Raw genomic sequence first — 25029 nt, 5'->3', positions numbered from 1 at the left:
GTGCCCATGCTGGGGCTCGTGCTGGGGCCATGGCCAAATAGGCAAAATTATGGAGCAGTATGCCAAGAACATTGATAGGAACTAGGTGAATCCCCACCTTTAGGAGTACACTAGCAGCAGGTGTCAATGAGATATCCCGGTTAGATAGATTGCAGAGAGCCCCCAGTGAATAGGGGGAGAACGCACCAAAAATAAAATAATCCCAGTTTGCAGCTGCCTCACTACTGGTTCCCAGAATGCACTGGTATGTAAAATAGTGCTGTCCCATCATTGTTTATGCTACAAGTGAAAGGAAATGTTGAACTGATGTAAGCTGATATAATCTAAACGAAGGTTGTGCTGGAGGGAGAAGGACAATGACTTAAATGTTATTTTTGTGATAACCCTGTCCGAAACGTAAATAAACTGCTTGCTGTTTGTGATGAGATGGCCTGGTGTACAATTCTTACTTCACTGACATTCCCAGCACTGGCTGGGTATCACATTTATATCTACCATGGTTAGGATGGCAGACGTTCTTTTACAATGCCCTAACAAGCTTTATCTTATGCATTCCTCTCATTGGGGTTTATTCTAGTTCATTCTTTCTGACAAAATCCTTCTTAGATGGACAAAACCATGTGCACTGCAGGGGGGCAGATGTAAAATGTGCAGATAGAATTAGATTTGGGTGAGTTATTTTGTTTCTGTGCAGGGAAAATACTGACTGCTTTATTTTACACTGCAATATAGATCTCACTTTGAAGAAAAACCCCACCCAAATCTAATTCTCTCTGCACAATTTACATTTTCCCCACCCGCAGTGCACATGGTTTTGTCCATCTAAGAAGGATTTTGTCAGAAAGAATGAACTAGAATAACCCCCATTGTCCGAAGGTAAGGAAAGACAGCTTTCTTGTGTCACTTGCTGCAGATATGCGGAGGTAGGAGCCAACTAGCAACTAAATGATCAGGTTCCAACTTCCACTAAGAATAATAGCACCCTATACATGGTGCAGTAGATGCATCTGGTCGCATGGTGCAGGCATTTGTACAATTCTGGCCTTGGACTGGATTTCACTTTCTGGAATCTGGGTACCTTTTGGAAGACGAGAACTTTAAAGGAAAGCCACTGGTCGGTATATGGCAAGACTGCAGTGGAACATGCAAAGGAGAACCAAGGAACATAGTCATGGGCTACAATTGGGGATCTGGCCTCATGAGTTGTAATGGACGACTTGTAATAACCAAGCAGTGGTATCTGGGGCAGATCTCCTTATGTAGGCCAGAGCCAAGTGATGTCATCCAGGTAAAGTATAAAAACCGGGGTGTGTGCATGATATTAGCCAGTGACATTATGAGTGAAGCCTCCAGGCAATGGTGGCAAACTGCTATTATGCATACCAAAGGGAAAGCCACCAAAACCAAGAATCCCATGTCATATAGAAACTGCACTGTGGGGAAGAGAAACGAGGAGAACCACACAGGATGACCATCAGGAGTCTGGACAACGTGTCATACTGTGGGGTAGATTTAGTAAGCTCGGTGAAGTGATAAAGGGGGACATTTACCAAAATGGATTCGTAGAAAAAAGGTGTATTCGTAGGGAGAAATACACCTTTTTTTTACGAATTAGTATTTTCGGGATTTACAATCCCGAAAAGACAACAATTCGTATTCCTAAAGATGGAACATTCGTATTTGTATTTACAAATACGAATGTCTACACCATCGATAGGATACTACAGAAATCACCATTCAAAAGAATGGTGATTCCTGATTTACTAAGCAGCCGTATGGATAATACGGCTGCTAAGTGGTGTAAAACACCCACGCAAATACGACAGGAAAATACACCTTGCTTTCCCTGTCGTATTTGCTTTAAGCCTGCATGGATCAGTCAGATCCGTGCAGGCTTTAGTGTAAAAAAATAGAAAAATAAAATAAAAAAAACGGCGTGGGGTCCCCCCCACAGCCATAACCAGCACCAGGCTGACGGAGCCGGGGCCGGTAATTAAAAATCAGGGAACCCGACAAATAGGGGTTTCCCGATTTTTAACAACCAGCCCCAGGCTCCTGCTCTGGGGCTGGTTCCCAAAATACGGGGGACAAAATGACTAGGGGTCCCCCGTATTTTAAGAACCAGCCCCAGGCAAAACCAGCCAGCAGGGTAATGCCACAGCCGGGGGGAGACTTTTTATACAAGTCCCCCCGGCCAAAGCATTCATCCCTACCGACCAGTCAGCCTGGCCAGGGGCCCTGGGGGAGTGGGGACCCCCCCAATGAAGGGGTCCCCCCCCCTCCAGGACTTACCTGACCAAGCTGAAGCCTGGTACTGTCCCCGATGCCCCTGGGCGGTGGGCATCGGGCTGATTTAAGTGTAAAAAAAAAAAGATTAAACTATTGTTTTTTACTGTGGCACTAAAAGTGCCAGCAAGCTGGGACTTGGAGAACCACAAGTCCCAGCCTTCTGGGCATTAAAGGGCCCACTGGCACTTGTAGTTCCACAGTAAAAAAAATAGTACAATAAACACACTGACACAATGAAAATAAAAGTTTAATACATACATTACGCACATACTGATACTTACCTTTCTTGATCCCGTAGGTAGCCCTGGTCCTGATGTCCTGTGTCATCCTCCAGGTCCATGTCGGCTGTCTGCGTCGTCCTCCAGGTCCATGTCGACGGTCCGTGTCGTCCTCCAGGTCCATGGCGGTGTCCGGGTACGAAGAAATCCATGTTGGAGCTGTGGAAGGAAATTTTACTCACCTGGTCCTGCGCTGAAGAAGTCTTCCTTGGTCCGCTGTAATCCAGGTAATGTTCACAGCTGTCGCCGGTCCCCGCTGTCTCTGCATCGCGCTGATGCTGAGATATTTCATACTCGGCGCCTCTCCTCAGGATGAATTCTATTGGCCGCCTAGCGGCCAATCAGGAGCCAAGAAAGTCGAGAAAGTCGGCTCCTGATTGGCCGCTAGGCGGCCAATAGAATTCATCCTGAGGAGAGGCGCCGAGTATGAAATATCTCAGCATCTCTCCTCAGTGCGATGCGGACAGTGCGGGGACCGGCGACAGCTGTGAACATTACCTGGATTACGGCGGCCAAGAGAAGACTTCTTCAGCACAGGACCAGGTGAGTAGGATTTCCTTCCACAGCTCCAACATGGATTTCTTCGAACCCGGACACCGCCATGGACCTGGAGGACGACACGGACCGTCGACATGGACCTGGAGGACGACGCAGACAGCCGACATGGACCTGGAGGACGACACAGGACATCAGGACCAGGGCTACCTACGGGATCAAGAAAGGTAAGTATCAGTATGTGTGTAATGTATGTATTAAACTTTTATTTTCATTGTGTCAGTGTGTTTATTGTACTATTTTTTTAACTGTGGAACTACAAGTGCCAGCGGGCCCTTTAATGCCCAGCAGGCTGGGACTTGTGGTTCTCCAAGTCCCAGCTTGCTGGCACTTATAGTGCCACAGTAAAAAACAATAGTTTAATCTTTTTTTTTACACCATAATCAGCCCGATGCCCACCGCCCAGGGGCATCGGGGACAGTACCAGGCTTCAGCCTGGTCAGGTAAGTCCTGGAGGGGGGGGGACCCCTTCATTGGGGGGGTCCCCACTCCCCCAGGACCCCTGGCCAGGCTGACTGGTCGGTAGGGATGAATGCTTTGGCCGGGGGGACTTGTATAAAAAGTCTCCCCCCGGCTGTGGCATTACCCTGCTGGCTGGTTTTGCCTGGGGCTAGTTCTTAAAATACGGGGGACCCCTAGTCATTTTGTCCCCCGTATTTTGGGAACCAGCCCCGGACCTGGAGCCTGGGGCTGGTTGTTAAAAATCGGGGAACCCCTATTTGTCGGGTTCCCTGATTTTTAATTACCGGCCCCGGCTCCTTCAGCCTGGTGCTGGTTAGAGCTGTGGGGGGGACCCCACGCCGTTTTTTTTTTAATATTTATTTATTTTTCTATTTTTTTTTTTACACTCGGCAGCCTGCACGGATCTGACTGATCCGTGTAGACTGCTAGAAAAATTCGTATTAGCGGCCATATATACGGCCGCTAATACGAATGGTTACACCATCGGAGGGTTACAAAGCAGTCGTACATGACTGCTTTGTAATTTCCCCTCCGGAACACGACTTTGCAAACGACTAAAACAGTCGTATGCAGCCGTAGGGGAAATACCAATACGAAAAACTAGGTTTTTCATATTGGTAAATTTCCCCCAAAGTGTCTGTTCTTTATCACTGGCCAATCAGCTCCTACCTGTTATTTTTCAAACCAAGCCTGTAACTTCACAGTTAGGAGCTGATTGGCCAGTGATAAAGTACCAGCCACATTATCACTTCACCGAGCTTAATAAATCTGCCCCTCTGGAACTTAACACAAGTCCACTAATTTACCCAAAGTTTTACCCAATACCAAAAAGAAGAAGTTTAATACAAGGCAAATAAATGTACTGTACTGTATATACATACATACACATTAAAGTGGTCACTTTAACAGGTACAGCTGTTCACTGATGCACATCTTAATCTTGGTGGCCCATTTTTATAGGATTGCATATACAATGCAATATGGGCTGGATCTACCCCCCAGGATCGCATTACAATATATGATCCTATTGCTGGGCCGTATGTCCCTGTGATCTGCTTCACTGGTGCCAGGCGGTCTGCACTTGTGCAGTTAGCACTGACACCAGCCGGCAGTGAGGTCTGTAAGGCCATATGCTACCACCCATCTCAGAATGGCGGTAGCCCGGGGACCTGCTGTGATGCTGGCCAATATTGATAATGCGGCAGCATTGCATCCCCCATAGAAACCTATGGGTTATGGGGCTGTGGCGGTGTAGGAGGGATCGCAGCAGGGATTGGAGATTCTTGCTGCGGTCCCTCCATGATACACTGGGGGGATACTACATTTCTGGCTGTAAATATGATAGATGAGCCCCTTGGTCTTGTACAGGGCTGGGCAACACCAGCCCTCCAGATGTTGATGAACTACACATCCCAGCATGCCTTGCATCAGTTTCAGCATGGCCACATAGCAAAACGAATGCAAAACATCCTGGGATGTGTAGTTCACTAACATCTGGAGGGCCGATGTTGCCCAGCCCTGGTCTTGTATTTGCTCTGGTGACCTGGTTGGAGGATGCACAGAGGAAGGTCAGGAAGTCACTGTGCTAATAAAGGAGGCTGAAGGCTGTGAGGACCTGAAGAAGGTTATGGGCTTAGCCCGGGGCCCCCCCAGTGATGGGTTGTGAGCTGGGGGAGCAGGGACTGACTATCCATGTGCAACCTCTGCTGTCCATCCTATGAGGCCTTCCTGTCCCTTCCCCCTCAGCACTGTGGCTTCGGCTAAGTCTCTCATCAACCTGAGTAGCTATTTGCAGTGTCACCATCGATGCCATCCCTAGACCAGGCATCGTAATTTAATCCGGATCGGATGCTGCATAGCATGGTACAAATTGCACCGTGTGTCCACAGTTTTAGCCGTCATTTTTTCCGGCATTTAACTAATGTGTTATACTTATCATAGTACATGTGATTGTATGATATCTGTGTTATCTGCACCATCTCAGTGTGGTTGCACATTACTGTATATCCAATTAGACATTTATACCTGTTAATTATAATGTATTTACTCATTGTTTTACCATTTATTACTATTTTTTGTGCCCTCTATCGCAAAATAAAAATCTTGACATATGTTAGTGGAAGTCGCCATCTAGTGGCTATTTGATAAAAATATTGGCAGTGCACGCTCTGGAACATCCTGGGTTAATCATAGAACCAATAATCTGAAAGTATACTCATATTTACCATGAATGACAGAGATGCCTAATTTATACTATTCTGTGCCCATGCTGTTTCTGCATTTCAGTGCTTTAGGACTCTACATTACATGATTACTACATTTTATTAAATCTAAAAATCACGTAAAGAGTATAAGAATATTAATACTAATTTGGAATAATACAGAGCAATTTAAGTTTTTTTTTATTAAAATAGAAAAATACAGTAAGAAACATTTCATATTGCAGTAGTGTCACCAACAATCACACTACAAGAAACTGTACAGAATAAATAACACTTCTGGTGTTAAACCCAATTATCAGGTATTGAGCTTTGCAGTCCATGTGTGATGATATCAGTCAGTAAGTACCCAGCACAGGTAAACAGCATTGCAGCAAGTCCATGTCCATCAGAGCTGCACCTTACTGTAAGTCCCAGGTATTAATCTACCTCCTCAATGGTGGGCCCTGAGCTGCTACCTTGTCTGGCCTGTGCACCACAGCTGGAGCCGGGCATACCACCACCTGGCATTCCTCCTTGGTACAGCTTGGTTATAATAGGCTGGCACACCTTCTCCAGCTCCTTCTGCTGGTGGGCATACTCCTCTTTCTCAGCAAGTTGGTTGTTCTCCAGCCAGGAAATGGTCTCCTTACACTTCTCAGATATGATCCTCTTCTCCTCCTCTCTGATCTTCCCTTTCAGAGCTTCATCTTCCACCGTGGTCTTCATGTTGAAGGCATAAGACTCCAGTGAGTTTTTGGCAGCAATTTTCTCTCTCTGTGCATCATCGTCAGCTTTGTATCTCTCGGCCTCCTGCACCATCTTCTCAATGTCCTCTTTGCTCAGCCGACCTTTGTCATTAGTAATTGTGATCTTATTCTGTTTGCCAGAGCTCTTGTCCACAGCAGACACATTGAGTATGCCATTAGCATCTATGTCAAAGGTCACCTCAATCTGGGGCACACCTCTGGGAGCAGGGGGGATTCCGCTCAGGTCAAATTTACCCAGTAAGTTGTTGTCTTTGGTCATGGCTCGCTCACCCTCATACACCTGAATGAGGACACCCGGCTGGTTGTCAGAGTAGGTGGTAAAAATCTGAGTCTGCTTGGTAGGGATGGTTGTGTTACGTTTGATGAGGACAGTCATGACCCCTCCGGCTGTCTCCAAGCCCAGGGAGAGAGGAGCCACATCTAACAGGAGCAGGTCCTGCACATTCTCAGACTTGTCTCCCATTAGGATAGCAGCCTGGACAGCTGCACCATAGGCCACAGCTTCATCTGGATTAATGCTCTTGTTCAGTTCTCGCCCATTGAAGAAGTCCTGCAGCAGCTTTTGCACCTTGGGGATGCGCGTGGAACCACCCACTAGGACAATCTCATTGATTTGTGATTTGTCTAGCTTGGCGTCTCTCAGGGCCTTCTCAACAGGCTCCAGTGTACCACGGAAGAGGTCAGAGCAGAGTTCCTCAAAGCGGGCTCTGGTGATGGAGGTGTAGAAATCAATGCCCTCATATAGGGAGTCAATCTCAATGCTTGCCTGGGTGCTAGAGGACAGGGTACGCTTAGCTCTCTCGCAGGCTGTCCTCAGCCTCCTCAGGGACCTTTTATTTTGGCTCATGTCCTTTTTATGCTTGCGTTTGAATTCATCCACAAAGTGATTAACCATACGGTTATCAAAGTCCTCACCGCCCAGATGAGTGTCACCCGCAGTAGCTTTAACTTCAAAGATTCCATCATCGATGGTGAGGATGGAGACATCGAAGGTGCCCCCTCCCAGGTCAAAGATGAGGACGTTACGCTCCCCACGTGCTCCCTTGTCCAGGCCATATGCAATGGCAGCTGCTGTGGGCTCATTTATGATTCTCAGTACATTGAGTCCAGCAATTACACCAGCATCCTTGGTGGCCTGTCGCTGAGAGTCATTGAAGTAAGCTGGCACGGTGATGACGGCATTGGTAACAGGATGGCCCAGGTACGCCTCAGCGGTCTCCTTCATCTTCAGCAGCACCATAGAGGAGATCTCCTCAGGAGAGAAAGTCTTCTCTCCTTTATATTCCACTTTCACCTTGGGCTTTCCCCCATCACTCACCACCTGGAAGGGCCAGTGCTTCATGTCAGACTGCACCACAGCATCAGTGAACTTCCTCCCAATCAGCCGCTTGGCATCAAACACTGTGTTCTGGGGGTTGAGCGCCACCTGGTTCTTGGCAGCATCCCCGATCAGTCTCTCGGTGTCAGTGAAGGCCACATAGCTGGGGGTGGTGCGGTTTCCCTGGTCATTAGCAATGATCTCCACCTTGCCATGCTGGAAAATGGCCACACAGGAGTAGGTGGTGCCCAGGTCAATACCAATAGCTGCCCCGTTTGGTGCCATTGTATGCTGCTAGTCAGTATCAGGGGAGTCTTGTGGTGCAGTAGCCGGGCTGGGTGGTTCCTTTGCTGGCTCAGGCAGATGATGTAGCCGGTGATGTTCTGCTCAAGGGTAACAGGTTGTGCTGTAGTAGGTGTAGGTCAGGTGGTAGGTGCTGTAACCGGTGATCTGAAGCTCAGTGGGAATGGGCTGCGCTGTAGTAGCTGTAGGTCAGGCAGATGATGTAGCCGGTGATCTGGTGCTCAGTGATATCAGGCTGCGCTGTAGGTCAGGCAGGTGCTGTAACCGGTGATCTGTAGCTCAGTGATACTGCTTTACCCGGGCACACAACCCACATATATACAGCACAGGCGCTGGGACGTCACCACCCTCACAGCCAATAACAGCACGGTCCTCACTATGCTCTTTGCGTCGCTCAGCAACTGTCCCGAACATTCCCGAGTGTTCTCTGTTGAACAGCCAATCACCGCGCAGCATTAGCTCAGAACATTCGTGAGGATTCCAGCGTGCTAGAATTTCAGACCAATCAGCGGCGGCGGCTGTCATCGGTCTGAGGGAAGTTTCCCGATGTTTCTCCATGGACGCTTTATGTCAGAATGATGTAACCAATCAGCGCGGGAGGAGGGGGCGTGGTGTGTGACATCTCTGGACCATTGCAGGAAAAGGAAGCGCTTAGGGAGCTACAGGCCACGCCCCCTCCCGCTCTCGGCTTCTGAGATCGAGTAGTCCTGAGAAACATCGCGAATGTTCTGTCAGAGCCGAGCGAGGCGAGGGAGCTGTCGGGCAATCACTGAGCTGGGTTAGTGGCGGCAGAGCAGTTTCGGGGGTTGCAGCATGTTAGATGAGCTTATTGATGCCATATAATTGTCTCTCCTGTCGATGCTGAACGAGGGTACTAACTGTATGTTAGCATTATGCTATCGATGTTGTATAATGCCAGGTCTAGTTCTAGTGTTAACCATCGACTGTCCCACCATCGATTGTTGATACTATCAAGCGCAAGGGCAGAAACAATCGGTTGAGTAATCGATGTCTTTACCACGGTGCATAGTACTGGGCAAAATGGAGCTCAGCCATCAGTGTTATTCCATCGGTGGCTGGGAGATGATGCTGAACTACCATGACAGCCCATCACTGGCTGCTAGAATGATGGGGTTACTCAGATCTGATTTCTGTTGTGTGAATTGGCATTCCATTCGATTATCGAATTACAATGACTGTGTATGTGTACGGCTGTGCATGCCAGAATAGCGATTGAAATAGGGGTATATTTACTAAGATGGGATGTTGCTATGGGCAACTAATCAGATTATACTTATTTATTTAGCACCTTCTAGAAGAGAATAGAGAGAATCTGATTGGTCGTCCATAGAAACATCCTATCTGAACTAGAACTCCCATCTTAGTAAATTTTCCCCATCCCTGTTTTACATATGCATCCATTTACAGGCCAAGGGGAAACTTCCACATGTTTTCATGGTCGGCGACCATCAAAAGATGTGCGTGCACACATATCAAAAGTGACTCTCAGATATGCGTGCACATTCAGGAGGAAATGGGCAGACAGCAGACATCGGGTGATGTCAGCTGCCCGGCGCCCACAGCACCGGGCGGTTTCCATGGGAACGTCCAGAGGTTTCATAGGAACGCCCATGAAACGCTTGGTGTTCCCATGGAGGAGTACGCCAGCCTGCTGACCCCCACTTATTGTCCGCAATGTTGGGTGTGTGCACCTGGTGAACAATCTGTCGTGGATGCACACACCCAGCACATGTGCATATGAAACACATGGAGCTCACATGCAAATTCGTATACAAGCGACCGGGCCTGAATAAGGTCCTTAGTCCAGAGTTACTGTCTGAGCCATCAGGAGACACCAGGCTATCTCACGGAGACCCTCAGGACAGTTTGATAGAGGTGATGAGGAAAAGGGCACCTGGTCTCTGGTAGGGATGGCCATCGGTGCAGTCGCCATCGATGGTTGTCATCAATGGCCATCCCTGGTCTCTGGGTCGACAATGTCTGGTCTGACAGTGACTAGATGGACAACTCCATGGGCATGGTCCACACTCAAAACGTCGATACATGTTTTTTAGACCGAATTGGTGCATAATTTACTATCAAAGTGGGAATAAAGTGAGAATATAACAGTGTGCTAAATGCAGCAAGGCCCCGCACCTGAAGTAAGGGGGGGGGGGGGGGGGACTGTACACTTATATGGTGTCCATGTTGACATAGACACCAAAAACTGAAAAACTTTCAATGTCGATCTATGGTATGTTGACCATTTTTAGCTGTCAACCTGGTCGGACGGGGGTCAGCGCTAACCAGACATAGGTAGACCCTGGGCGGGGTGAAGCAGAGTGCAGGGACGGGCAGTAAATAAATAGGCCCCATAGTTAGCTGGCAAGGAGGCGGGTCCAGCCAATAGAGAAGGTGTTGCCAGTCCAAGGAGGACATACTGTAGTACATAAAGAAAAGCTATACATTGCAAATCAGGAAAATGACACAACTATGATTTATAATGTAGTATACTGGAAAGGCAGGTTTAAAGATACTGAAAAGTTTTAAAAGCCATTTGATCCTTATCAGTGAATGGGGGAGTTCTGGTCCAAACCAGCTGTTCCAATTTTTTTGGACATGCAGGGTGATAGACACATACCTCCCAACTGTCACGATTCCGTCGGGACAGTCCCGATTTTCGGGTCCTGTCCCGACGTCCCACCCGCGGCAGGCATTGTCCCGCTGCGGGGGGGTGGCAGTTGGGAGACCCCCCAATGTAGTAGAATAGACGCTGTGCGCATGCGCACAGCGTCTATTCTCGTATGAAAATGAGGTCGCGGCTAATTAGCATAAGCCGCGCCCTCATTTGCATACGCCACGCCCCCTTTTCGGGCGAGTGTCCCTATTTCTTCAAAAGAAAAGTTGGGAGGTATGTAGACAGGAAGTCTTAGGACAAAGGACAGGGAGTTGGAGAGTGTCCCAGAGAGTGCCCATGCTGGGGCTCGTGCTGGGGCCATGGCCAAATAGGCAAAATTATGGAGCAGTATGCCAAGAACATTGATAGGAACTAGGTGAATCCCCACCTTTAGGAGTACACTAGCAGCAGGTGTCAATGAGATATCCCGGTTAGATAGATTGCAGAGAGCCCCCAGTGAATAGGGGGAGAACGCACCAAAAATAAAATAATCCCAGTTTGCAGCTGCCTCACTACTGGTTCCCAGAATGCACTGGTATGTAAAATAGTGTTGTCCCATCATTGTTTATGCTACAAGTGAAAGGAAATGCTGAACTGATGTAAGATGATATAATCTAAACGAAGGTTGTGCTGGAGGGAGAAGGACAATGACTTAAATGTTATTTTTGTGATAACCCTGTCCGAAACGTAAATAAACTGCTTGCTGTTTGTGATGAGATGGCCTGGTGTACAATTCTTACTTCACTGCCATTCCCAGCACTGGCTGGGTATCACATTTATATCTACCATGGTTAGGATGGCAGACGTTCTTTTACAATGCCCTAACAAGCTTTATCTTATGCATTCCTCTCATTGGGGTTTATTCTAGTTCATTCTTTCTGACAAAATCCTTCTTAGATGGACAAAACCATGTGCACTGCAGGGGGGCAGATGTAAAATGTGCAGATAGAATTAGATTTGGGTGAGTTATTTTGTTTCTGTGCAGGGAAAATACTGACTGCTTTATTTTACACTGCAATATAGATCTCACTTTGAAGAAAAACCCCACCCAAATCTAATTCTCTCTGCACAATTTACATTTTCCCCACCCGCAGTGCACATGGTTTTGTCCATCTAAGAAGGATTTTGTCAGAAAGAATGAACTAGAATAACCCCCATTGTCCGAAGGTAAGGAAAGACAGCTTTCTTGTGTCACTTGCTGCAGATATGCGGAGGTAGGAGCCAACTAGCAACTAAATGATCAGGTTCCAACTTCCACTAAGAATAATAGCACCCTATACATGGTGCAGTAGATGCATCTGGTCGCATGGTGCAGGTATTTGTACAATTCTGGCCTTGGACTGGATTTCACCATCTGGAATCTGGGTACCTTTTGGAAGACGAGAACTTTAAAGGAAAGCCACTGGTCGGTATATGGCAAGACTGCAGTGGAACATGCAAAGGAGAGCCAAGGAACATAGTCATGGGCTACAATTGGGGATCTGGCCTCATGAGTTGTAATGGACGACTTGTAATAACCAAGCAGTGGTATCTGGGACAGATCTCCTTATGTAGGCCAGAGCCAAGTGATGTCATCCAGGTAAAGTATAAAAACCGGGGTGTGTGCATGATATTAGCCAGTGACATTATGAGTGAAGCATCCAGGCAATGGTGGCAAACTGCTATTATGCATACCAAAGGGAAAGCCACCAAAACCAAGAATCCCATGTCATATAGAAACTGCACTGTGGGGAAGAGAAATGAGGAGAACCACACAGGATGACCATCAGGAGTCCGGACAACGTGTCACACTGTGGGATAGATTTAGTAAGCTCGGTGAAGTGATAAAATGTCTGTTCTTTATCACTGGCCAATCAGCTCCTACCTGTTATTTTCAAACCAAGCCTGTAACTTCACAGTTAGGAGCTGATTGGCCGGTGATAAAGTACCAGCCACATTATCACTTCACCGAGCTTAATAAATCTGCCCCTCTGGAACTTAACACAAGTTCACTAATTTACCCAAAGTTTTACCCAATACCAAAAAGAAGAAGTTTAATACAAGGCAAATATATGTACTGTACTGTATATACATACATACACATTAAAGTGGTCACTTTAACAGGTACAGCTGTTCGCTGATGCACATCTTAATCTTGGTGGCCCATTTTTATAGGATTGCATATACAATGCAATATGGGCTGGATCTACCGCCCAGGATTATATTATAATATGTGATCCTATTGCTGGGATGTATGTCCCTGCGATCTGCTTCACTGGTGCCAGGCGGTCTGCACATGTGCAGTTAGCACTGACACAAGCCGGCAGTGAGGTCTGTAAGGCCATATGCTACCACCATCTCAGAATGGCGGTAGCCCGGGGACCTGCTGTGATGCTGGCCAATATTGATAATGCGGCAGCATTGCATCCCCCATAGAAACCTATGGGTTATGGGGCTGTGGCGGTGTAGGAGGGATCGCAGCAGGGATTGGAAATTCCTGCTGTGGTCCCTCCATGATACACTGGGGGATACTACATTTCTGGCTGTAAATATGATAGATGAGCCCCTTGGTCTTGTACAGGGCTGGGCAACACCGGCCCTCCAGATGTTGATGAACTACACATCCCAGCATGCCTTGCATCAGTTTCAGCATGGCCACATAGCAAAACAAATGCAAAACATCCTGGGATGTGTAGTTCACTAACATCTGGAGGGCCGATGTTGCCCAGCCCTGGTCTTGTATTTGCTCTGGTGACCTGGTTGGAGGATGCACAGAGGAAGGTCAGGAAGTCACTGTGCTAATAAAGGAGGCTGAAGGCTGTGAGGACCTGAAGAAGGTTATGGGCTTAGCCCGGGGCCCCCCCAGTGATGGGTTGTGAGCTGGGGGAGCAGGGACTGACTGTATCCATGTGCAACCTCTGCTGTCCATCCTATGAGGCCTTCCTGTCCCTTCCCCCTCAGCACTGTGGCTTCGGCTAAGTCTCTCATCAACCTGAGTAGCTATTTGCAGTGTCACCATCGATGCCATCCCTAGACCAGGCATCGTAATTTAATCCGGATCGGATGCTGCATAGCATGGTACAAATTGCACCGTGTGTCCACAGTTTTAGCCGTCATTTTTTCCGGCATTTAACTAATGTGTTATACTTATCATAGTACATGTGATTGTATGATATCTGTGTTATCTGCACCATCTCAGTGTGGTTGCACATTACTGTATATCCAATTAGACATTTATACCTGTTAATTATAATGTATTTACTCATTGTTTTACCATTTATTACTATTTTTTGTGCCCTCTTTCGCAAAATAAAAATCTTGACATATGTTAGTGGAAGTCGCCATCTAGTGGCTTTTTGATAAAAATATTGGCAGTGCACGCTCTGGAACATCCTGGGTTAATCATAGAACCAATAATCTGAAAGTATACTCATATTTACCATGAATGACAGAGATGCCTAATTTATACTATTCTGTGCCCATGCTGTTTCGGCATTTCAGTGCTTTAGGACTCTACATTACATGATTACTACATTTTATTAAATCTAAAAATCACGTAAAGAGTAAAAGAATATTAATACTAATTTGGAATAATACAGAGCAATTTAAGTTTTTTTTTATTAAAATAGAAAAATACAGTAAGAAACATTTCATATTGCAGTAGTGTTACCAACAATCACACTACAAGAAACTGTACAGAATAAATAACACTTCTGGTGTTAAACCCAATTATCAGGTATTGAGCTTTGCAGTCCATGTGTGATGATATCAGTCAGTAGGTACCCAGCACAGGTAAACAGCATTGCAGCAAGTCCATGTCCATCAGAGCTGCACCTTACTGTAAGTCCCAGGTATTAATCTACCTCCTCAATGGTGGGCCCTGAGCTGCTACCTTGTCTGGCCTGTGCACCACAGCTGGAGCCGGGCATACCACCACCTGGCATTCCTCCTTGGTACAGCTTGGTTATAATAGGCTGGCACACCTTCTCCAGCTCCTTCTGCTGGTGGGCATACTCCTCTTTCTCAGCAAGTTGGTTGTTCTCCAGCCAGGAAATGGTCTCCTTACACTTCTCAGATATGATCCTCTTCTCCTCCTCTCTGATCTTCCCTTTCAGAGCTTCATCTTCCACCGTGGTCTTCATGTTGAAGGCATAAGACTCCAGTGAGTTTTTGGCAGCAATTTTCTCTCTCTGTGCATCATCGTCAGCTTTGTATCTCTCGGCCTCCTGCACCATCTTCTCAATGTCCTCTTTGCTCAGCCGACCTTTGTCATTAGTAATTGTGATCTTATTCTGTTTGCCAGAGCTCTTGTCCACAGCAGACACATTGAGTATGCCATTAGCATCTATGTCAAAGGTCACCTCAATCTGGGGCACACCTCTGGGAGCAGGGGGGATTCCGCTCAGGTCAAATTTACCCAGTAAGTTGTTGTCTTTGGTCATGGCTCGCTCACCCTCATACACCTGAATGAGGACACCCGGCTGGTTGTCAGAGTAGGTGGTGAAAGTCTGAGTCTGCTTGGTAGGGATGGTTGTGTTACGTTTGATGAGGACAGTCATGACCCCTCCGGCTGTCTCCAAGCCCAGGGAGAGAGGAGCCACATCTAACAGGAGCAGGTCCTGCACATTCTCAGACTTGTCTCCCATTAGGATAGCAGCCTGGACAGCTGCACCATAGGCCACAGCTTCATCTGGATTAATGCTCTTGTTCAGTTCTCGCCCATTGAAGAAGTCCTGCAGCAGCTTTTGCACCTTGGGGATGCGCGTGGAACCACCCACTAGGACAATCTCATTGATTTGTGATTTGTCTAGCTTGGCGTCTCTCAGGGCCTTCTCAACAGGCTCCAGTGTACCACGGAAGAGGTCAGAGCAGAGTTCCTCAAAGCGGGCTCTGGTGATGGAGGTGTAGAAATCAATGCCCTCATATAGGGAGTCAATCTCAATGCTTGCCTGGGTGCTAGAGGACAGGGTACGCTTAGCTCTCTCGCAGGCTGTCCTCAGCCTCCTCAGGGACCTTTTATTTTGGCTCATGTCCTTTTTATGCTTGCGTTTGAATTCATCCACAAAGTGATTAACCATACGGTTATCAAAGTCCTCACCGCCCAGATGAGTGTCACCCGCAGTAGCTTTAACTTCAAAGATTCCATCATCGATGGTGAGGATGGAGACATCGAAGGTGCCCCCTCCCAGGTCAAAGATGAGGACGTTACGCTCCCCACGTGCTTCCTTGTCCAGGCCATATGCAATGGCAGCTGCTGTGGGCTCATTTATGATTCTCAGTACATTGAGTCCAGCAATTACACCAGCATCCTTGGTGGCCTGTCGCTGAGAGTCATTGAAGTAAGCTGGCACGGTGATGACGGCATTGGTAACAGGATGGCCCAGGTACGCCTCAGCGGTTTCCTTCATCTTCAGCAGCACCATAGAGGAGATCTCCTCAGGAGAGAAAGTCTTCTCCTCTCCTTTATATTCCACTTTCACCTTGGGCTTTCCCCCATCACTCACCACCTGGAAGGGCCAGTGCTTCATGTCAGACTGCACCACAGCATCAGTGAACTTCCTCCCAATCAGCCGCTTGGCATCAAACACTGTGTTCTGGGGGTTGAGCGCCACCTGGTTCTTGGCAGCATCCCCGATCAGTCTCTCGGTGTCAGTGAAGGCCACATAGCTGGGGGTGGTGCGGTTTCCCTGGTCATTAGCAATGATCTCCACCTTGCCATGCTGGAAAATGGCCACACAGGAGTAGGTGGTGCCCAGGTCAATACCAATAGCTGCCCCGTTTGGTGCCATTGTATGCTGCTAGTCAGTATCAGGGGAGTCTTGTGGTGCAGTAGCCGGGCTGGGTGGTTCCTTTGCTGGCTCAGGCAGATGATGTAGCCGGTGATGTTCTGCTCAAGGGTAACAGGTTGTGCTGTAGTAGGTGTAGGTCAGGTGGTAGGTGCTGTAACCGGTGATCTGAAGCTCTGTGGTAATGGGCTGCGCTGTAGTAGCTGTAGGTCAGGCAGATGATGTAGCCGGTGATCTGGTGCTCAGTGATATCAGGCTGCGCTGTAGGTCAGGCAGGTGCTGTAACCGGTGATCTGTAGTTCAGTGATACTGCTTTACCCGGGCACACAACCCACATATATACAGCACAGGCGCTGGGACGTCACCACCCTCACAGCCAATAACAGCACGGTCCTCACTATGCTCTTTGCGTCGCTCAGCAACTGTCCCGAACATTCCCGAGTGTTCACCGTTGAACAGCCAATCACCGCGCAGCATTAGCTCAGAACATTCGCGAGGATTCCAGCGTGCTAGAATTTCAGACCAATCAGCGGCGGCGGCTGTCATCGGTCTGAGGGAAGTTTCCCGATGTTTCTCCACGGACGCTTTATGTCATAATGATGTAACCAATCACCAATCAGCGCGGGAGGAGGGGGCGTGGCGTGTGACATCTTCTCTGGAACATTGCAGGAAAAGGAAGCTCTTAGGGTGCCACAGGCCACGCCCCCTCCTGCTGTTGGATTGTGAGATCTAGTTGTCCGGAGAAACATCGCGAATGTTCTGTCAGAGCCGAGCGAGGCGAGGGAGCTGTCGGGCAATCACTGAGCTGGGTTAGTGGCGGCAGAGCAGTTTCGGGGGTTGCAGCATGTTAGATGACCTTATTAATGGCATATAATTCTCTCTTCTTTTGCGGCAGGCTGTCGATGCTGAACGAGGGTCCTAACTATATGTTAGCATTGTGCTATCGATGTTGTTTAATGCAAGGTGTAGCTCTAGTGTTAACCATCGACTGTTCTTCCATCGATTGTTGATACTATCAAGCGCATGGACAGAAACAATCGGTTGAGTAATCGATGTCTTCACCACGGTGCATAGTACTGGGCAAAATGGAGCTATCGGTGTTATACCATCGGTGGCTGGGAGACGATGCTGAACTACCATGACAGCCCATCACTGGCTGCTAGAATGATGGGGTTTAACCAGATCTGATTTCTATTGTGTGAATTGGCATTCCATTCGATTATCGAATTACAATGACTGTGTATGTGTACGGCTGTGCAAGCCAGAATAGCGATTGAAATAGGGGTATATTTACTAACATGGGATGTTGCTATGGGCAACTAATCAGATTATACTTATTTATTTAGCACCTTCTATAAGATAACAGAGAGTATCTGATTGGTTGCCTATAGCAGCATTGTATATGAAATAGAACTCCCATCTTAGTAAATTTCCCCCATAGTGTGAATTTGGATGCAAAATGAGAGTTAGTGAACGTTTGTTGAAGGTAATGGGGGTGGAGGTGCGTTGCAGTAGTTTGGGGCCTTGTCAGAGCCAACAATTGCAGCCTTGTATTGCATTGCCTCGGTGTCCTAGGACCTTATTCTGATTGACTCCACCAGACGCCGCCCTGTGAATGGAGATGCGCCGCCCCCTCATTCGCACGGCCTGCAAATGGATTTTTTTACATCAGGGATGGGGAACCTTTGGCCCTCCAGCTGTTGTTGAACTGCATATCCCAGCATGCACTGCTACAGTTTTGCTATTCAGCCATACTAAATCTATTGAAGGGCATGCTGGAATGTGTAGTTCAACAGCTGGAGGGCCGAAGGTTCCCCATCCCTGTTTTAAATTAGCATCCATTTACAGGCATGGGGGAAACGTCCACATCTTTCGATGGTCGGCGACTCTCAGGTCACTCAGATATGCGTGCACGTTCGAGAGGAAATAGGCGGGCAGCTGACATCACCCGATGTCAGCTGCCCGGCACCAACATCACTGGACGGTTTCCATGGGAACGCCCAGCAGTTTCATAGGAACGCCCATGAGACGCTGGGTGTTCCCATGGACGAGTACCCTGGCCCGCCGACCACCACCCACCGTCTGCAATGTTTGGTGCGTGTGTGGTGTACACGGTAGGTTCGGATCTTTAATCCGGGGTATCGAAAAGGCGACAGTAGGTGAGATTCAGATTTGAGGAAGCAGATGTTTAAAAGGGTTAACTTTTATTACCTGCTCTCTAACAAGAGGGTAGGTCACAGCGGTAGACAAATCAATTTACGATAAACACAAGGTTAACGGCACAATGCAGCGTAATCAAAGTCACTCACTTACTATGACAGAATTTACATAACAATGCTGCCTATCTAGTGCAATTTAACATAATCAGAACCTGAGTAGACACCCCCCACATCCTGGGAAGACAACTTACTGTATACAAGGTTAACCCACAAGAACGTTATCTTAACGTACCAAATACACTTTACTTATTCTAATAACCACAATGTTACAGCGCCTAACAATGTGTGACCTAACGGGTCTGGTACCCGATTACTGTCCTGAACCCGAGTCTAGGACTCGGCCTGTGCACAGGAATGACCCTAACAACTTCCCGGGGGTGGTGTCTCTACTGGACAATCCGGCCTTGCTACGGATCAATAGCCAGGGATCACACGTCAGTCAGGCCTTCCGACGGATAACTAGCCTGGGTCACAAGTCAGTCAGGCCTTCCTAGGGATAACTAGCCTGGGTCACAAGTCAGTCAGGCCTTCCTAGTGATAACTAGCCTGGGTCACAAGTCGGGCAGGCCTTCCTATGGATAAATAGCCTGGACCTGTTGGGTGGGGAGATTTGCCTTGAGGGTCCCCTCTTTCTGGGGAGGTAGGGACAATCACTCTTGGTCCATCCTGGACTAAGTGACAGCAAAGTCAGTTCCCACATGGCTTTGTTAAAACAGAAGGAGGCAGACTCCCCTGATTTGGGGTGATAGCACAGATTCCCTTTTTGGGGAAGAACTCTGACCCTGAGGTGGGGTTTCGTAGGGTAGGGTTTCATCCTGGGGGGGGAGATACTGTCCGTGGGGCCCCCAGAAGAAATGGTGTTGGGGATTAGATGCCCTCTCCTAATAGGGCCAAGGATTCCCTACTTCTGGAAAAGTACTGGGGTTGTGTGCACGATGTATTGTACCTCCTCTCTTACTGGGCACTGGTATGCTGGGGTCACCTCTGTGTGGGGTCTCTGGTGCAAGGGGTGGTCTATCTGCAAGTATGCCGGAGGTGGCGGGTAAGTGGGTACCTGGGATCTCGCTGCAGGCTCCCGCCTGTCACGACTCTCCTCTGCGCTGTCCGGTCGGCTGGCTGTTAGGCGCTGGGTCTCTGCCAGGGGTGCACCAGTGTGGCGCCGCAGCATGGCCCTAGTCTCCCTTTGATATGCTGGGCGTCCTGCTGTGTCACGCTGTCAATCACCGCCTGGTCCTTGACAGGCATCTCTTCACGGCGGGTGTCCCATTCTCCGGCTCCTGGCGCAGTCTCTCCCCTGCGCCTCTTCGTCCACGCCGTCCTCTCTTTGCTCTCCTCGTCACTCTCTTCCCCGCGCTTCACTCCTCTCCCGCTGTCCTGCCCACCAATCCTCGCTGGCCTCCCCGCTGTCCATCAACAGGGGTGGTCCCGCCTCCCGTCTTATGATGCCCGCAGTGACAGCAAGGGACATCCACCCCCTCTCTGTGGTGGTGTCAAAGTCACATGCTCTGGGCAGTGGGACCCGCTGCGGGGTGCCACACATGCACCTGGTGAACAATCTGTCGTGGAGGCACACACCCGGCACATGTGCATTTGAAACACATCGAGCTCACATGCAAATTCCCATGCAAGTGAACGGGCCTGAATAAGGTCCTTAGTCCAGAGTTACTGTCTGAGCCATCAGAAGATACCAGGCTATCTCACGGAGACTCTCAGGACAGTTCCATAGAGGTGATGAGGAAAAGGGCACCTGGTCTCTGGTAGGGATGGCCATCGGTGCAGTTGCCATCGATGGCCGTCTCTGGGTCGACAATGTCTACACTGACAGTGACTAGATGGACCACTCTTGGTGGACACCTAAGAATGGGTGACATACCTTAGATCGACAATGACAGAAGGTCGACACAAGCTTAAGGTCGACATGAGCATGGTCCACACTAAAAACGTCGATACATGTTTTTTAGACCGACTTGGTGCATAATTTACTATCCAAGTGGGCGTAGGGTGAGAATATAACAGTGTGCTAAACGCATCAAGGCCTACTGCCTGAAATAAGGGGGGACGCTGTACACTTATATGGTCTCCATGTATCACCTAACTGTATTAAAGGGGACCGCAGCAGGGATCTCCGCCGCCGGCCATATCCCCCATAGGTTTCTACGGGGGATGCAAAGCTGCCCGATGTATCAACATCGCAGCCATGGGCTATCGCCATTCTAATGTGGCGATAGCCCGTTGTAGCCTATGGCTACATATCGCACTGCCGCTCGGGCAGTGTGGTCAGCGGGGTCGCAGGGGGGTCAGCGCATAACCGCGCATGCGCAGACCCCCCGGCTTCCGGGTCAGGGCTTCGCAGGGAGGGGCTCCTTTCGGAGCCCTGTCCCTGCGCCCTGCCAGATGATACATGGGGGCGAAATGATCGCATTTTACAGTAATATACCGCCCAGATCGCATTGTAAATGTGATCATGATAAATGTGCCCCTTATTAAGCTCGGTGAAGTGATAAAGTGTCTGTTCTTTATCACCGGCCAATCAGCTCCTACCTGTAATGTTTCGAACCAAGCCTGTAACTTCACAGGTAGGATCTGATTGGCCGGTGGTAAAGAACAGAAACTTTATCACTTCACCGAGCTTAATAAATCTGCCCCTCTGTAACTTAACACAAGTCCACTAATTTACCCAATACCAAAAAGAAGAATACTGTATATACATACATATACATATACATACATACACATTAAAGTGGTCACTTTAACAGGTACAGCTGTACACCTGTTTGACAATGCACATCTTAATCTTGGTGGCCCATTTTTATAGGATTGTATATGCAATGCAATATGGGCAGGATCTACCGCCCAGGATCGCATTGCAATATGTGATCCTATTGCTGGGATGTATGTCCCTGCAGGGACAAGGGCGCCAAAGGGGACCCGTACCTGCGATCTGCTTCACTGGTGCCAGGGTGTCTGCACATGCGCAGTTAGCACTGACCCAAGCCAGCAGTGAGGTCTGTAGCCCATATGCTACAATGGTCTAGCAGCAGGGATTGGAGATTCTTGCTGCGGTCCCTCCATGATACATTCGGGGGGATACTACATTTCTGGCTGTAAATATGATAATGAGCCCCTTGGTCTCGTAGTTGCTCTGGTGACCTGGTTGGAGGATGCACAGAGGAAGGTCAGAAAGTCACTGTGCTAATAAAGGAAGCTGAAGGCTGTAAGGACCTGAAGGCTCCCTCAGTTCCTTTAGGCAGGCGGAGAAACATGTTATTGAGCCAGTGAGTACAGCGCTAAGGGGCGTTCCTTTAGACAGTGGGAAGGGGCCCCTGAAGCGATAAGAAAGGAGCAGGATGCAGGCAGAGCTACAATGGTCCTTGTGGACATGCCACATCATGCAATGCCGGTATTTCAGGCATTGCACGGCGGGGGAGCTACAGTCATTTGCGTCATTTGGTCGCACAGACCCCCGCCGATGGGAAGGGGTGGGGGGTGGGTTCGTCGAGGGAGAAGACCAGCATTCTGAAAGGTTTGCAACCCTTGGATACCACCTGCCCAGACCCCAGGTTTGGTACAGCACATTGGACCATAGCCTGAAAGCACCAGCAGCACTGAACAACTATAATAACAGTGGGAGAAAGGTGGAGGTGATTCCCAAGCAGCGACAATATCCTTAAGGTCTATGCCAGGGCTGGGCAACACCGGCCCTCCAGATGTTAATGAACTACACATCCCAGCATACCTTGCATCAGTTTCAGCATGGCCACATAGCAAAACTAATGCAAAGCATCCTGGGATGTGTAGTGTAACATCTGGAGGGCCGGTGTTGCCCAGCCCTGGTCTATGCCATACTATTGCCGAGAAACCATTTTTTCATACAGCGGGAGGTCTGTGGGGACTATACTTATATATCTATACCATCTGGCTATTATTCATGTTAGCAAGTGGAATGGGAACCGTTCTGCAGCGCTGGACAATATGAATAAATTTACTGGAAATCCCAAAGAGAAGCAGTCCACTCCGTAGTTTCAAGGTAAAAAAAGTACTGAATGCTTTATTAAATAAAAAGTCACATAAAAGGAAGAAAATTTCCTTAAAAAATCACACAAAAAACAGTCTAAAAGTATATAAAAAAAGGATTCACTCTCTTCTTTGCATAGGAGAGAAAACAATTTAAAGGTAGCTCACCAGATTCTTGGAGACGCAAGTATCCCTGTATGCTCCAGACTAGGGTGGCCAATCCCGGGATCGGGATCTGCTGGATCCCGGGATTTGGACCCCAAAACACCGAGATTTCAATCCCGGGATTGGTGTATCCAATCCCGGGATTTCGGGATTAGACTGCGCAGGCCGCACAGACAGCCAAGACGTGCTGATGGCTGGCTCCCGGAGACCCCGCCTACCCACCCGGATCACGGACAACTATCTCGTCTCTCCCCCACCCGGCTTCCTGCCTGCTCCTGCCTACCCACCCGGCTCCTTGCTCCCTGAGGCCCCTCCCGGCTCCCCGCCCACCCTTCCGGCGACCCCACCCGGCAACCAGGTAAACATGTGGGGCATTTTTTTTTAAGGAAGCCAATCCCGGGATCCCGGGAATCCCGGGATTGAGCATTTTTCAATCCCGAATCCCGGGATTGAAAAAATGCCATGGGATTGGCTTCCCTACTCCAGACTGCACTATAGGTCCTTATGGTGGGTACACCTATCTGGGTGCATGGGGTGTTTCAGGGCTGGGAGGCCGTTCTGCCACTACGGTTACCTCTCTAGTCCTTATGGATTCCCCAGATCTCAGCTCCACCCGGACTCACGGTATTGCGCTTTGGGTTCTGGAAGCCGCACTGCCACTACGGTTATTCCTTCCTCCTTCTGCGCTCACCTGCAGATCTTTACTGTGTAGTGTATCTGGATGGGTACTTTCAGGACAAAGGAACCGTACTGCCACTTGGGTCCTAAGTCCTTACTCTTCCCCAAAGGGGATCCCCGGTGTCTGGTATAACACGGAATGGAGGGCCGCACTGCCACTGCGGTTTATTTCCCTTGCGTAGTTCCCCGTCCCGGGTCCGTTTAAAGAGTGTCCGGCTTTGATGTAAAGTGCCGGCACACTCCTCCGCCTCTGCTGCCTGCGCTTGCAGCGTTTGGCGGGCACACAGGTCCAAAAGTTCTTAGCTGGATACTGTGTGATAATACAGGGGACTCTGGTCTGTTTGGAGTCTGGTCTTTCTCCTTCTCTCCATGGGCCTTATTCTGATCTGAGCTCAGTACGAATTTGTTCTTAAAATGGGCAAAACCATGTGCACTGCAGGTGGGGCAGATGTAACCTGTGCAAAGAGAATTAAATTTGGGTGGGGTGTGTTGAAACTGAAATCTAAATTGCAGTGTAAAAATAATGCAGCCAGTATTTACCCTACACAGAAACAAAATAACTCACACAAACCTTACTCTCTCTATACATGTTACATCTGCCCCACCTGTAGTGCACATGGTTTTGCCCATTTTAAGAACAAATTTGTACTGAGCTCAGATCAGAATAAGGCCCCATGAGCAATATCCTCCAGCTGCTCACCAACTAGTTTATACCAATTATGGTCTTTGTCAAGGCTATTATTCATGTCTATTATAGTGTGGATATCCGGATCCATATAATTCCAATAAGAGACAATAACACTTTTTAGTCTTTAGAAAGGACTCTGCCATAAATACAAGTTATATATCTGACTCCGAGCCTCATTCTCAGATTCAAGCTACAGCTAAAGTTCTCTTGGACTTTTAAGTATATCCTGTACCAAAGCCTCATTTTAGCTGACGCTATATTTGATGTGCTTTCTCTCCACATGTTGATTTTGCAAAGAGGGCCAGATATGGTGACGTGAAAATGTGTGGGGGCCGCCCATTCAGCCTGACATTCTTTGAACCATTAATCACATCAGAATGATCCCCCACTCTTCCCCCATTCACTGTATGTCCCCCAGCGTTCCCCCATTCACTGTATGTCCTCCAGCATTCCCCCATTCACTGTATGTCCCCCAGCGTGCCCCCACTCATTGTATGTCCACCAGCCTGCCCCCACTCACTGTATGTCCACCAGCGTGCCCATTCACTGTATATTCCCCGCCTGACCTCCCTTCACTCTATGTCCCCCAGCATGCCCCTCCTTCACTGTATGTCCCCCAGCATGCCCCTCCTTCACTGTATGTCCCCCAG

At 48.6% G+C, this 25029-nt stretch overlaps 2 protein-coding genes across 2 annotated transcripts; both read right to left on the bottom strand.

Annotated features, from left to right (window-relative positions):
* Positions 1-5993: 5993 nt before the first annotated feature.
* On the bottom strand, positions 5994-8650 carry LOC146036188 (heat shock 70 kDa protein-like). The gene has a single exon (XM_083160042.1). The coding sequence runs from the start codon at positions 8153-8155 to the stop codon at positions 6224-6226; it is 1932 nt and encodes a 643-aa protein (XP_083016168.1). The 5' UTR covers positions 8156-8650; the 3' UTR covers positions 5994-6223.
* Positions 8651-14480: 5830 nt separating this feature from the next.
* Positions 14481-17126, bottom strand: LOC146036187 (heat shock 70 kDa protein-like). Its single transcript, XM_083160041.1, has one exon. It carries the CDS (start codon positions 16616-16618, stop codon positions 14684-14686), a length of 1935 nt encoding a protein of 644 aa, XP_083016167.1. The 5' UTR covers positions 16619-17126; the 3' UTR covers positions 14481-14683.
* Positions 17127-25029: the final 7903 nt, after the last annotated feature.

This window comes from Crinia signifera, chromosome 9 (assembly GCF_055691185.1).
Source record: "Crinia signifera chromosome 9, ASM5569118v1, whole genome shotgun sequence".
Classification (NCBI taxonomy): domain Eukaryota; kingdom Metazoa; phylum Chordata; class Amphibia; order Anura; family Myobatrachidae; genus Crinia; species Crinia signifera.
The sequence above is the reverse complement of the archived record's forward strand: the minus strand, read 5'-3'. Positions and strand labels throughout refer to the sequence as shown.

Bases quoted from the DNA above. Each gene is read 5' to 3' on its own strand.
- LOC146036187 (XM_083160041.1), bottom strand. From the start codon at position 16,618: ATGGCACCAAACGGGGCAGCTATTGGTATTGACCTGGGCACCACCTAC.
- LOC146036188 (XM_083160042.1), bottom strand. From the start codon at position 8,155: ATGGCACCAAACGGGGCAGCTATTGGTATTGACCTGGGCACCACCTAC.